General features: G+C 49.0%; 1 protein-coding gene across 2 annotated transcripts; it reads left to right on the forward strand.

Annotated features, from left to right (window-relative positions):
• Positions 1-2,296: 2,296 nt before the first annotated feature.
• On the forward strand, positions 2,297-11,977 carry CCL25 (C-C motif chemokine ligand 25). 2 transcript variants are annotated; one of them, XM_030807829.1, is made up of 6 exons: positions 2,297-2,351; positions 2,528-2,650; positions 5,791-5,908; positions 6,005-6,138; positions 7,465-7,584; positions 11,532-11,977. In XM_030807829.1, exons 2-6 carry the CDS (start codon positions 2,578-2,580, stop codon positions 11,537-11,539), a joined length of 453 nt encoding a protein of 150 aa, XP_030663689.1. In that variant the 5' UTR covers positions 2,297-2,351; positions 2,528-2,577; the 3' UTR covers positions 11,540-11,977. The 2 variants fall into 2 exon arrangements, with proteins under 2 accessions (XP_030663689.1, XP_030663690.1); XM_030807830.1 differs by having other exon boundaries at positions 7,468-7,584.
• Positions 11,978-13,687: the final 1,710 nt, after the last annotated feature.

The raw sequence follows: 13,687 nt of genomic DNA on the forward strand, positions 1-13,687 counted from the left end.
GTCATAAATCCCACTCACTCTGCCCTGCCCCTGACTCTGAGCTATATAGCAAGCTCGGTCCATAGCCATAAGCCACGCCCACCCTTCCCTGCGCCTGGGCTCCAAGTGTCATTTACCTAGTCACGTCCCCGGCTAGAAGCCACACCCACCAGGCCCGGCCCCAGCTCTAAGCCCCACCCACCCGGCCATGTGGTTTGGGACAGGCAAGTAGGCTAGGGGCCGCCGCCTCTGGGCTCCTAGTGGAAGGGGAGAAATGAGAAAGGAGTTTAGGGTGTGATAAATACCCACAGAGGTCAGATGTAGCTATGGATGCAGGCGATAAAAAGTTTAAAGCAATCAGCTGTGCGGCCTCTGCAGCGCTCCTTTCGCCCTCCCTAATCTTCACCTCGTGTCTCCCCTAGTCCCTGTGTCCTGGGTGGGTCCTGCTGCCCCAGGGAAAGAAGATATGCCTTCTCCCATCCTAGTTAACACGGTGAAACCTCGTCTCCACTAAAAATACAAAAAATTAGCCGGGCGCGGTGGCGGGCGCCTGTAGTCCCAGCTACTCGGGAGGCTGAGGCAGGAGAATGGCGTGAACCCGGGAGATGGAGCTTGCAGTGAGCCAAGATAGCGCCACTGCACTCCAGCCTGGGTGAAAGAGCGAGACTCCGTCTCATAAGAAAAAAAAAAAAAAAAATGGCCGCGGTGGCTCACGCTGTAATCCACACTTGGAGCCGAGGCAGCATCAGAGCAGGAGATCGAAAGGAAACCGTCTACAAAAAAAAAAAAAAAAAGCGGCGTGGTGGGGGCCTGTAGTCCAGCTCTCGGAGGTGAGCAGGAGAATGCTGAAAGCGATTGCAGAGCAGGTGCCATCACTCAGCCTGGCGACACGAGACTCGTCTCAAAAAAAAAAAAAAAAAAAAAAAGACATGCCTTCTCGGTGAATGTTGCTTTGCTTCCTGAGGGCATGGCTACCTGGGGCTCCTGGCTTTTCTTCCAAAAACAAAACATTTCTTCCATTTTTTCTTTTTTCTTTCCTTTTTTTTTTTTTTTTTTTTTGAGACAGAGTTTCACTCGTCGCCCAGGCTGGAATGAAGTGGCACAATCTCGGCTCACTGCAACCTCCGCCTCCCAGGTTCAAGTGATTCTCCTGCCTCAGCCTCATGAGTAGCTGGAATTACAGGTGCCCCCCATCACACTCGGCTAATTTTTGTAATTTTAGTAGAGATGGGGTTTTGCCATATTGGCCAGGCTGGTCTCGAACTCCTGAACTCAGAGGATCCGCTCACCTTGGCCTCCCAAAGTGCTGGTATTACATGTGTGAGCCACTGTGTCCGGCCACCGTTTTTTTTTTTTTTTTTCCATTTTTTGAGACAGGGTCTTGCTCTGTTGCCCAGGCTGGAGTGTAGTGGCATGATCACGGCTCACTGCAGCCTCAACTTCCTGGGCTCAAGCAATCCTCCCACCTCAGCCTCCTGAGTAGCTGGGACTACAGGTACACACTACTATGTTGGGCTAATTTTTAAAAACTTTTTGTAGTGACACAGGTCTCTCTATGTTGCCCAGAGTGGTCTTGAGCTCCTGGGCTCAAGTGATCCTCTGGCCTGGGCCTCCCAAACTGTTGGGCTTACAGACACGAGCCACCGTGCCTGGCCTAGACAGTTTCTTTCTTGTTGGGGTTGTTCACCGGTGGGAGGTGCACCATTGTGCCATGCTGACTATATTCATAGAGTTATGTAACCATCACTCTCATCTAATTTCAGAACAAAAGGAAACCCATACCCTCTCGCAGTCACTCCTTCATTCTCCCCTCCCCCCATCCTATGGCCACCGCTAATTTACTTTCTGTTTCTATGGATTTGCCTGTGATCACAACCAGAGGATTTCTGTGACATGCTAAGTTACCTAACCACGGTGTGGAAGGAGAGGGAAATGGAGTGAAGCCAGGGACCCGCCAGGGAACAGGTAGCTTGAGGGCGGGGGGAGCGTGAAGGTAAGGGGCTTGCTTTGGGGGCTCAAGGCAGTCTGAGCCTTGTTTGCAGGCAGCCAGTGTCCACCAGGTGTGTGTAGGTGAGGGAAACAGGGGAAAAAGGGCCCTTTCTGGAGACAGTAGGGGTGCTGGCTGGGAGGCCTGGGATGGGGAGTGGGGAGGCAAGGGGGCCTGTGGGTCGAGGTTGGAGCTTGCTGTAGAGGAGGGAGAATTCCAGAGGCTGAGAGTGCAGGTGGAGGAGGAGGAAGGGAGGAGGGCAGGCAGGGGGTGGCTGGGTGGGGCTCTGTCTATAAAGAGTGAAGCTCAGCGTGTTGGTCCTGCAGATGGGACAGCTTGGCATACAGCCCGGCGGGCATCAGCTCCCTTGACCCAGTGGATATCGGTGAGTCTTTTCCTTGAACATGACTGAGATGAGCAGCTTGTCCCTCCAGCACAACTTGTTCCCATTTTATACAACCTCCTTCCCTTGCCATATGCCTGGGGCTTAAGATGGGGGTGTTCCCAGTACCCACTCCCCTCCTCTTCCTCAGTCCTCACCACTTCCCTCCACGACCCCAGGTGGCCCCGTTATTCGTCCAGGTGCCCAGGGAGGAGGACCCACCTGCAGCATGAACCTGTGGCTCCTGGCCTGCCTGGTGGCCGGCTTCCTGGGAGCCTGGGCCCCTGCTGTCCACACCCAAGGTACTGTGTTCGGCAATGCCTACCCCCAAGTGCCCCTCTCCCCATGCCCCCACCCCACCCCTTTTGTCTCTTATCTCCTCCAGAAGTCTCCCCAATCCCATCTCCACTGAATTCTCCTGCTCTTGGCACGCAGGAACTCCTGGCGTTTGGGTAGTTCCTGGGATGGGGTCGGGGAGATGGAGGGTCCCCAGTTCCTTCTTCGAGAGCCCCATGGAGTCCTTTGCAAGACTCCTAAAGATGTGACGGAGCAGAGAGTGGCTTCTAGCTGCGGGCAAAGCCAGTTACTGCCAGGGATATATTGTAAAATCCTAATCCTGCCGAGCCAGGGGTGGAGTTGGAGATCAGGGCCCTGGAGACTGACGGGAGTGGATTCCCATCCTGGTCCCTCCATGCAGTCCAGCTGAGAGGTAGTTGCTCCTAAACCATTTTTTTTTTTTTTTTTTTTTTTTTTGAGACAGAGTCTCACTCTGTCACCCTGGCTGGAGTGCAGTGGCGCAATCCTGGCTCACTGCAACCTCCGCCTCCTGGGCTCAAGCGATCCTTCTGCCTCAGCCTCCCAAGTAGCTGGGACTACAGGCGTGTGCTACCATGCCAGGCTAATTTTTGTATTTTTTAGTAGAGATGGGGTTTCACTATGTTGGCCAGAGTAGTCTCGATCTCCTGATCTCAGGTGATCCGCCTGCCTCGGCCTCCCAAAGTGCTAGGATTACAGGTATGAGCCACTGTGCCCGGCTTCCTAAACCTTTAGGAGGCTCCATTTCCTCAGCTGCAACGTGGGAATCTAAAATTCCCACTGCATGGCTCTGACTTGAGGGTCCAGTGAGCTCATGCCTGCAGAAGACTAGGCCTCATGTCTGGCAGCGGCAATAATAACTGTTCCTGTTTTTAATAGGGAACTCTTTCCTTCTTCCCCACTCCCTACCGCAGAGCAGGCACTTGAGGATTTCAGTCGCCAAAGGACAGTCCCTGGGCCTGGGGTGTCCCCACAGGAGCCCTGACACTGGGTCCTACATTCTCTGAGTTTCAGCAGCTGGCCAAAGCAGGGTCCCTGGCTGGGTGGCAGACCCAGGGCCCCACCCTCCTTCCCTGTCTGCCCCCACCTGCCCCACCTGGCCCTTGGCTGGGTCTGATGGTCCAAGTCCTTAGCCTTTGCCCGGGAAGGGGGTTGGGCTGTGGTCTGATTGTTTTGCTATCGGAGCCAGGCCCAACCCGGCCCTTTGATCCTGGCCCCCAGCCTTGGGAACTACCTGCCTGGCACTGCAGCCCGAGGTTCCAACAGAATGCGCTGCCCCTTGCCCTCAGAGGCCGAGGTTGGGAGACATCTGGAGGGCTCGAGTCCTTCCTCTCCCTGCTCCTGCTGGGCTGGACTCTGCTAGGACTCAGACTCGGCCTCTGGAGGTTAGTTCTGGCAGAGGTGGGATTGCAGAGAACACCAAAGGCCATTTAGGCAGAGAATCGCACCCCAGCTTCCACCACTGTCTCATCAGCTCATCCTCGGCTCATTCATTCCACCTGCTCATCGCCCCAGAACTTTCTGGCAGCATCACCTCCTCCTCTGAGGGCACCCCCCACAGTGCCTGTGCTTCCCCCTTTCTGCAGAGGTCAATTTCCCAGGAGCTCCCTGAAGACAACACTAGGTCTAATTCATCTGTGTGTTTCATCTCTGCTTGTCTAGACAGTTGGCATTTACTGAGAGCTCTTTACTTTGTATTAAAACAATTTTTTGTTTGTTTGGTTGGTGTTTTGTTTCATTGAGACAGAGTTTTGCTATTGTCGCCTAGGCTGGAGTGCAATGGCGCGATCTTGGCTCACTGCAACCTCCACCTCCTGGGTTCAAGTGATTCTCCTGCCTCAGCCTCTGGAGTAGCTGGGATTAAAAGCGCCCACTATCAGCTGGGCACAGTGGCTCACGCCTGTAATCCCAGCACTTTGAGAGGCCAAGGCAGGTGGATCATGAGGTCAAGAGATCAAGACCATCCTGGCCAACAGGGTGAAACCCTGTCTCTACTAAAAATACAAAAATTAGCTAGTCGTGGTGGTGGGCGCCTGTAATCCCAGCTACTCGGGAGGCTGAGGCAGGAGAATCGCTTGAACCCGGGAGGCGGAGGTTGCAGTGAGCTGAGACTGAGCCACTGCACTCCAGCCTGGGCGACAGAGTGACTCTGAAAAAAAAAAAAAGGCGCCCACCACCATGCCTGGCTAATTTTTTTTTTTTTTTTTTTGAGACAGTGTCTCACCCTGTCACCCAGGCTGGTGTGCAGTGGCGCGATCTCGGCTCACTGCAAGCTCCGCCTCCCAGGTTCACGCCATTCTCCTGCCTCAGCCTCCCAAGTAGCTGGGACTCCAGGCACCCACCACCATGCCCAGCTAATTTTTATATTTTTAGTAGAGACGGGGTTTCACCGTGTTAGCCAAGATGGTCTCGATCTCCTGACCTCGTGATCTGCCCACCTCAGCCTCCCAAAATGCTGGGATTAAAGGCATGAGCCATCGCACCCGGCCTAATTTTTGTGTTTTTTAGTAGAGACGGGGTTTCGCCATATTGGCCAGGCTGGTCTCAAACTCCCCACCTCAGCCTCCCGAAGTGCTAAGATTACAGGCATGAGCCACCGCACCTGGCCAATTTTTGTATTTTTAGTAGAGACGGGGTTTCACCATGTTTCCAGGCTGGTCTTGAACTCCTGACCTCAAGCCATCTGCCCACCTCGGCCTCCCAAAGTGCTGGGTTTACAGGCATGAGCCACCGTGCTGAGCCGCCAATCAGCTCATTTTTAGGCGGGTAGAACTTGGCTGGGGAGGGGCGGTGTTGGCCCCTCTTCACAGTACACCTGCACTCTAAGTCACTCTTTTCCCCAGAGCAAGAGTAGAGGTGGCCTTGGTCCATTCATTTGCTGGTTCCACACACTTCCCAGCCGGGACCCAAGGGTCCTCTCCAACTTCTGGCTGTCCCAATATCCAGGGCTAAAGGGTGAGCCAGGAGGCTTTTTTTTTTTTTCCTAAGGCTGTTTCTCAGCCTCTGCGGGGCCTGGAAGGGTTGTGGTGTGAGCAGACAGGTATGCAGACAGGTGCCTGTGCCTGTGGCTGGCCCCGCCAAGTTTGCATGCAAGGATGCGAGTGTCTGGGCGGCTGTGTGGTTGCAGGTGTCTTTGAGGACTGCTGCCTGGCCTACCACTACCCCATTGGGTGGGCTGTGCTCCGGCGCGCCTGGACTTACCGGATCCAGGAGGTGAGCGGGAGCTGCAATCTGCCTGCTGCGATGTGAGTGGGGCCGTGGGGGCTGGGGGGGTGGGGTGCACACACAGCCTTGCTCCCAGCCTACACCCTAACCTGGGCACCCCCCTCTGCTCACCACAGATTCTACCTCCCCAAGAGACACAGGAAGGTGTGTGGGAACCCCAAAAGCAGGGAGGTGCAGAGAGCCATGAAGCTCCTGGATGCTCGAAATAAGGTTTTTGCAAAGCTCCGCCACAACACGCAGACCTTCCAAGGTGGGCAAGACCTCTGCTGGGCATCTAGGGGGCCCACCCTCCCTGTCTGCAAGCCCATGTGTGGTTCAGACCCTGAGGGAGGGAACTGGAGACTAGAATACTGACACCTGCCTGAACCCCAAATAAAGCCAGTTGCTGGTGAGTGGGGCACCAAGTGAATGACCAACTGATTGAATCATTGTCCAGTTTTTGTTTCTGGAGATGGGGTCTTGCTCTGTTGCCCAGGCTGGAGTGCAGTAGCATGATCATAGCTCACTGCAGCCTCGAACTCGTGGGTTCAAGCAATCCTCTCACTTCAGCTTCCCCAAGTAGCTGGGATTACAAGTGTGTGCCACCAGTCCAGCTCTTTTATTATTATTTTGAGACAGAGTCTTACTGTGTCACCCATGCCGGAGTGCAATGGCGCCATCACAGCTCACTGCAGCCTTGCCTCCCAGGCTCAAGCAATCCTCCTACCTCAGCCTCCTGAGTAGCCGGGACTACGGGCATGTTCCACTAATCCAGCCCATTATTATTATTATTATTTTATTTTTTATTTTTATTTTTTGAGATAGAGTCTTGCTGTGTCATCCAGGCTGTAGTGCAGTGGCGTGATCTCAGCTCACTGCAACCTCTGCCTCCCGAATTCAAGCAATTCTCCTGCGTCAGCCTCCTGAGTAGCAGGAGCACAGGCTCACACTACCACGCCTGGCTAATTTTTCTATTTTTAGTAGAGACGGGGTTTCACCATGTTGGCCAGGCTGGTCTCGAACTCCTGACCTCAGATGATCTGCCCACCTTGGCCTCTCAAAGTACTGGGATTATAGGCATGAACCACCATGCCCAGCCACAGCTTATTATTATTATTATTATTATTATTATTATTATTATTAAGACAGGGTTTTACTCTTGTCACCCAGGCTGGAGTGCAGTGGCACAATCACAACTCAACGCAGCCTTGTGTTCCTGGGCTCAAGCAATGCTCCCACCTCAGCCTCCCAAGTAGCTGGGGTTACAGGCACACACCACCATGCCTGGGTAATTTTTTATTTTCATTTTGCAGAGACAGGTAGTGCCATGTTGCCCAGGCTGGACTTGAACCCCTGGACTCAAGCAATCTACCTGCCTTGGCCTCCCAAAGTGCTGGGACTACAGGCAGGAGCCACTGCACCCAGCCAGTCCAGCTCTTTTAATCGGGACACTTTCCACTGGTGCAGATGGAAAGCCGAAGCACATGGGAGACTCGTTCGCTTAAATAACCAGTCAACAGCTTCAGGCTCAGCTGGATCCAGGAGCCTGAAGGCATGATGGCAGAGCTCTTGCTTATTTCTCTCTCCATTTCTCCAGCAGGCCCTCATGCTGTAAAGAAGCTGAGTTCTGGAAGCTCCAAGCTATCATCGTCCAAGTTTAGAAATCCCATCATCAGCAGCAAGAGGAATGACTCCCTCCTGACATCAGCTAATTCAGGTAAGGACCTTTGGTCATGTGACCGTCTCCCATCCATCACCTTTGCTAAGGGTTGAGGGCTCATGACTGGCTCACACTGGGACAGGAGATTCACCTCCAGGACCAAGGAGGGGTGGTTGTGTGGTCAGGGCTGCAGGTTCACAGGGGAGGGTCCTCGGGTGGCTGTCCACTGCCATGACTCAGCCCAAAGACACTACAGCAAGTGAGAAAGTGAAGCCCCAGGGGAGTGGCCCAAGAGCTCCAGGGCCCCCCAAGCCCAACAATTCTCCAGCAGGGACCGGGTGGATGTCCTGTAATTCTATTGAATTCTGACATTGTGTATGTGTGTGTGTCTCTCTCTCTCTATATATATAATATATATAAATACATATATAATATATAAATATATAATATACAAAATATATAATATATAAATATATAATATATAAAATAGATAATATATAAATATATGAATATATAAATACATATAATATATAAATATAATATATTAATATATAATATATAAAATATATAAATATATAATATATAAAATATAAATATATAATATATAATATATATAATATATAAAATATATAAAATATAAATATATAATATATAATATATATAATATATAAATATATAATATATAAAATATATAATATATAAATATATAATATATAAATATATAAAATATATTATATAAAATATAAAATATATATTATATAATATATAAAATATATAATATATAATATATAAAATATATAATATATAATATATAATATATAAATATATAAAATATATAATATATAATATATAAATATATAAAATATATAATATATAATATATAAATATATAAAATATATAATATATAAATATAAAATATATAATATATAAATATATAATATATAAATATATAATATATAATATATAAAATATATAATATATAAATATATAATATATAAAATATATAATATATAAATATATAATATATAAAATATATAATATATAAATATAATATATAAATACATATAATATATAAATATAATATATAAATATATAATATATAAATATATAATATATAAATATATAATATATAATAGATAATATATAAATATATAATATATAATAGATAATATATAAATATATAATATATAATAGATAATATATAAATATATAATATATAATAGATAATATATAAATATATAATATATAATAGATAATATATAAATATATAATATATAAATATATAATATATAAATATATAATATATAAATATATCACGTATAAATATACGTGATATATAAATCCATCATATATATAATATATAATATATTTTTTTATGACAGGGTCTCACTCTGTTGCTGAGGCTGGAGTGCAGTGGTGCCATCTCGGCTCACTGCAACCTCCGCCTCCAGGGTTCAGGCGATTCTCGTGCCTCAGCCACCCAAGTAGCTGGGATTACAGGCATGCATCACCACGCCTGGCTAATTTTCATATATTTAGTAGAGATGGGGTTTCGTCATGTTGCTTAGGCTGGTCTCGAACTTCTGGCCTCAAGCAATTCTCCCACCTCAGCCTCCAAAAGTGCTGGGATTGCAGGCATGAGCCACCGCATCCAGCTGACATTGTCTATCTGGAGGTAGTGACACAATCCACAGGTTAAGGACTCAGTCCCACAAGACTGCCCCCATTTCAGATGCTGGTTGCAAGTAGCAAGTTGTCACCTTATTTCTGACTGATTGGCTGTAAGTCAGGGCTTCCACCTCTGGTTGGATCATTCGCTAGAATAGCTCACAGGACTCAGGGAAACGCTCTACTTACGTTTACCATTTTATTGTAAAAGATTACAAAGGGGCTGGGCATGGTGGTTCACGCTTGTAATCCTAGCACTTTGAGAGGCTGAGGCAGAAGGATCAACTGAGCCCAAGAGTATGATACCAGCCTGGGAAACATAGCAGGACCCTGTCTCAAGAAAAAAAAAATTTTTTTTAATTAGCTAGTTGTGGGGGCATGCACCTATAGTTCCAGCTGCTTGGGAGGCTGAGGTGAGAGGATTACTTGAGCCCAGGAGGTAGAGGTTGCAGAGAGCTATGATCATACCATTGGAACTTCAGCCTGGGAGACAAAATGAGACCCTGTCTCGAAAAAAAAAAAAAAAGATATTACAAAGGATAGGGATGAATAAGCCAGATGGAAGAGATGCTTAGGTAGGCAAAGACTGGAAGGGACCCAAGTGTAGGAGCTTCTGTCCCCATGGAGTTGGGGTACATCACCCCTCCCACACACGTGGATGTGGTCACAAGACCCTGAACCCCATAGTTCAGGCTTTCTTTTTTTCAGAGATGAGGTCTCATTCTCTCCGCCAAGCTGGAGTACAGTGGCGCAATCATAGCTCACTGCCTCATTGAGTAGCTAGGACTGCGTAGCTCACTGCCTCAGCCTCCCGAGTAGCTGGGACTGCAGGCCAGTACCCTCAGCTTACCAGGTATTTTTTTTTGGAGATGGAGTCTCACTCTGCTGCCCAGGCTGGAGTGCAGTGGCATGATCTCGGCTCACTGCAAGCTCCGCCTCCCGGGTTCACGCCATTCTCCTGCCTTAGCCTCCCGAGTATCTGGGACTACAGGCACCTGCCACCACGCCCGGCTAATTTTTTTGTATTTTTAGTAGAGACGGGGTTTCACCATGTTAGCCAGGATGGTCTCAATCTCCTGACCTCATGATCCACCGGCCTCAGCCTCCCAAAGTGCTGGGATTACAGCCGTGAGCCACTGTGCCCGGCCTAATTTTTTTTTTTTTTTTTTTTTGAGACGGAGTCTCACTCTGTCACCCAGGTTGGAGTGCATGGCACAATCATAGCTCACTGCAACCTCCACTTCCAGGGTTCAGGTGATTCTCCTATCTCAGCCTCCTGAGTAGCTGGGATCATAGGCATGCGCCACCACTGCCAACTAATTTTTGTATTTTTAGTAGAGATAGGGTTTTGCCATGTTGGGCAGGCTGGTCTTGAAGTCCTGACCTCAAGTGATCTGCCCACCTCAACTGCCCAAAGTGCTGGGATTACAGGTGTGAGCCACGGCGCCTGGCCTTCACCAGGGATTTTTTTTTTTTTTTTTTTTTTTTTTTTTTTTGGTATTTTTAGTAGAGATGGCGTTTCACTATGTTGGCCAGGCTGGTCTCAAACTCCTGACCTTGTGATCTGCCTGCCTTGGCCTCCCAAAGTTCTGGGATGACAAGCGTGAGCCACCGTGCCCAGCCAACAAGGGATTTTTTTAGAGGCTTCATCACATAGGAGTGAAGGATGATTAACTCCGTTGCCAAACTTCTTCCCCTTTCTGGAGAATGGGACCAAAAGCTCCAAGTTTCTAATCAATGGCTTGGTCTTGCTGGTGACCAGCCCCCACCCAGAAGCTCACCAAGAGTCACCTCATTAGAATAAAATATGTCCCCATTACCCGGGACACTCCAAGGGATCCAGAGCTCTGTGTCAGAAACAGAATTCAAAGACCAAATATTAGCACAAAAGGCCAGGCGCGGTGGCTCACACCTGTAATCCCAGCACTTTGGGAGGCCAAGGCGGGCAGATCACGAGGTCAAGAGATCAAGACCATCCTGGCTAACACAGTGAAACCCTGTCTCTACTAAAAATACAAAAATTAGCTGGGCATGGTGGTGCACGCCTGTAGTCGCAGCTACTCGGGAGGCTGAGGCAGGAGAATCACTTGAATCCTGGAGGCAGAGGTTGTAGTGAGCTGAGATTGCGCCACTGCACTCCAGTCTGGTGACAGAGCGAGACTGTATATATATAAAAAAAAAAAATAGCATAAAAGATTCTAGCACTCCTATTACTCAGAAACTCACAAGGGTTTTAGGAGATGTGTGCTGGGGACTGGAGGTAGAGACAAATGCATATAGTTACTATTATTTCACAGCCATCAATTTTACTTCAGCCTCTCTAATTGCTTCTGCAGGACTGTGAGCCGGCTCATTTCTGGGATCCATCAGCACAGGAGGGGCCAGATCTTTCTCCGATAAAACCATCACCCTACAGACCCAGCTGTCCCCACGCCTCTGTCTTTTGGGTCAAGTCTTAATCCCTGCACCTGAGTTGGTCCTCCCTCTGCACCCGCACCACCTCCTGCCCCTCTGGCAACTGGAAAGAGGGAGTTGGCCTGATTTTAAGCCTTTTGCCGCTCCAGGGACCAGCATCAACCCTGGGCAGCCAGTGGCTCTTGTAGAGAAGACTTAGGATACCTCTCTCACTTTCTGTTTCTTGCCGTCCACCCCGGGCCATGCCAGTGTGTCCCTCTGGGTCCCTCCAAAACTCTGGTCAGTTCAAGGATGCCCCTCCCAGGCTATGTTTTTCTATAACTTTTAAATAAACCCTGGGGGGTGATGGAGTCATTCCTGCCTGTTACGTTTCTTTTCCTTCTTTTTTTTTTTCCTGCCTATTATGTTTCATGATGAGGTGCAAGTTGCTGCTGCCCCACCCTGGGGTGAAGCCAATGCAATCTTTGCCACCCCAAGCTCTCCTAACAGACGGCTCTCCAGGGGCCAAGCATTAGCCGCTGGTTGCAGAATGCACTTCCCAGCTGGTGACCTTGAACCAATTGCTCACTCTCTGGGTACCTCGCAGCTTGTCTGTAGAATAAGGGTCACTGTGCTTGCTCTGCTTAAATTCCAGGGCTGTGGTGAGTCCAGCTGATGGACACAGAAGCCCTCTGCAAGCTCTTATAGGCTGCCTGGAGGCCACTGGTAAGCCAGGACCAGACCAAGGACAGAGCTCTGGTGCCAGGCGCTAGTGACAATTCTGCAGGTGGAGGCCTGAGTCACCACCCGATGATGCTGTCTTCGGTCCTTGGCAACCTCAGTTTCCATCACAACAGGGAATGATCTGGATGAAAACCAATGCACATTGGCCGGGCACAGTGGCTCACATCTGTCTTCCCAGCACTTTGGGAGGCCGAGGCAGGTGGATCACCTGAAGTCAGGAGTTCAAGGCCAGCCTGGCCAATATGGTGAAACCCCATCTCTACTAAAAATGCAAAAATTAGTCGGGTGTGGTGGCAGGCACCTGTCATCCCAGCTACTCAGGAGGCTGAGGCAGGAGAATTGTTTGAACCGGGAGCAGAGTTTGCAGTGAGCCGAGATCACGCCACTGCACTCCAGCCTGGGTGACAAGAGTGGTGAGAGTCTGTCTCAACAAGAAAAAAAGAAAGAAAGAAAATCAAGCACATCGTCTCTTAAGGGACACCCTGGTGGTTCGGGGTCAGGGACCGGGATGAAGTTGCAGAAGAAATGGAGTCACATTCAGTGTTCAGGCTCCACGGCGCACTATGGGTGACCCGGACAGTTTCCACAAGCTCTCTAAGCCTCAATTTTGCCCCCCTGGAAAATGGGGGTGATAATACTGCCTGACTCATAGCGCTTTGTTGGAGACCAAATACACTGTGATGTGTGATACGCACAGCACACAGTACACGCTAAAACACAGTACTGTGTGTTTATGACCACAGTGAGTACCCTTGCCATCGAATTGGAGTCCGCCTGGAACCATGCAGGGTGATGTGGGGCTGATGGCCTGGGAACAGGCCCAACTTTTTTTATTTTTTTTTTTTTTTGAGACAGAGTCTTGCTGTGTCGCCCAGGCTGGAGTGCAATGGCACAATCTCGGTTCACTGCAACCTCCGCTTCCCAGGTTCAAGCAATTCTCCTGCTTCACCCTCCCGAGTAGCTGGGATTACAGGCGCCCACCACGACACCTGGCTTTTTTTTTTTTTTTTTTTTTTTTTTTTTTTTTTGTATTTTCAGTAGAGATGGACTTTCGCCATGTTGGCCAGGCTGGTCTCAAACTCCTGACCTCAGGTGATCCGCTCACCTCGGCCTCCCAAAGTGCTGGGATTACAGGTGTGAGCCACCACACCCCGCCAGGCCACCCAACTTTCAACCTGGCCTGACCTTGGCCAAAGTGTTTGACTTCTCTGAGCCTCAGTTTTCCCTGTAAAGCGGGGATGGTAATAGCATCTATTCCGTGAGGTTGTAGTGACAATCAAAGTGGTCAATAATGGTAAAATACTTGGATACTCACACCTGTAATTCCAGCACTTTGGGAGGCCAAGGCAGTAAG

The sequence above is a fragment of the Nomascus leucogenys genome, unplaced genomic scaffold (genome assembly GCF_006542625.1).
Source record: "Nomascus leucogenys isolate Asia unplaced genomic scaffold, Asia_NLE_v1 Super-Scaffold_241, whole genome shotgun sequence".
Classification (NCBI taxonomy): domain Eukaryota; kingdom Metazoa; phylum Chordata; class Mammalia; order Primates; family Hylobatidae; genus Nomascus; species Nomascus leucogenys.

Excerpts from the sequence above, each read along its gene's own strand:
- CCL25 (XM_030807829.1), top strand. The coding sequence starts at position 2,578 with ATGAACCTGTGGCTCCTGGCCTGCCTGGTGGCCGGCTTCCTGGGAGCC. Across the intron at positions 2,651-5,790 it reads CCCTGCTGTCCACACCCAAG|GTGTCTTTGAGGACTGCTGC; the intron begins GTACTGTGTTCG and ends GTGTGGTTGCAG. Across the intron at positions 6,139-7,464 it reads CAACACGCAGACCTTCCAAG|CAGGCCCTCATGCTGTAAAG; the intron begins GTGGGCAAGACC and ends CCATTTCTCCAG.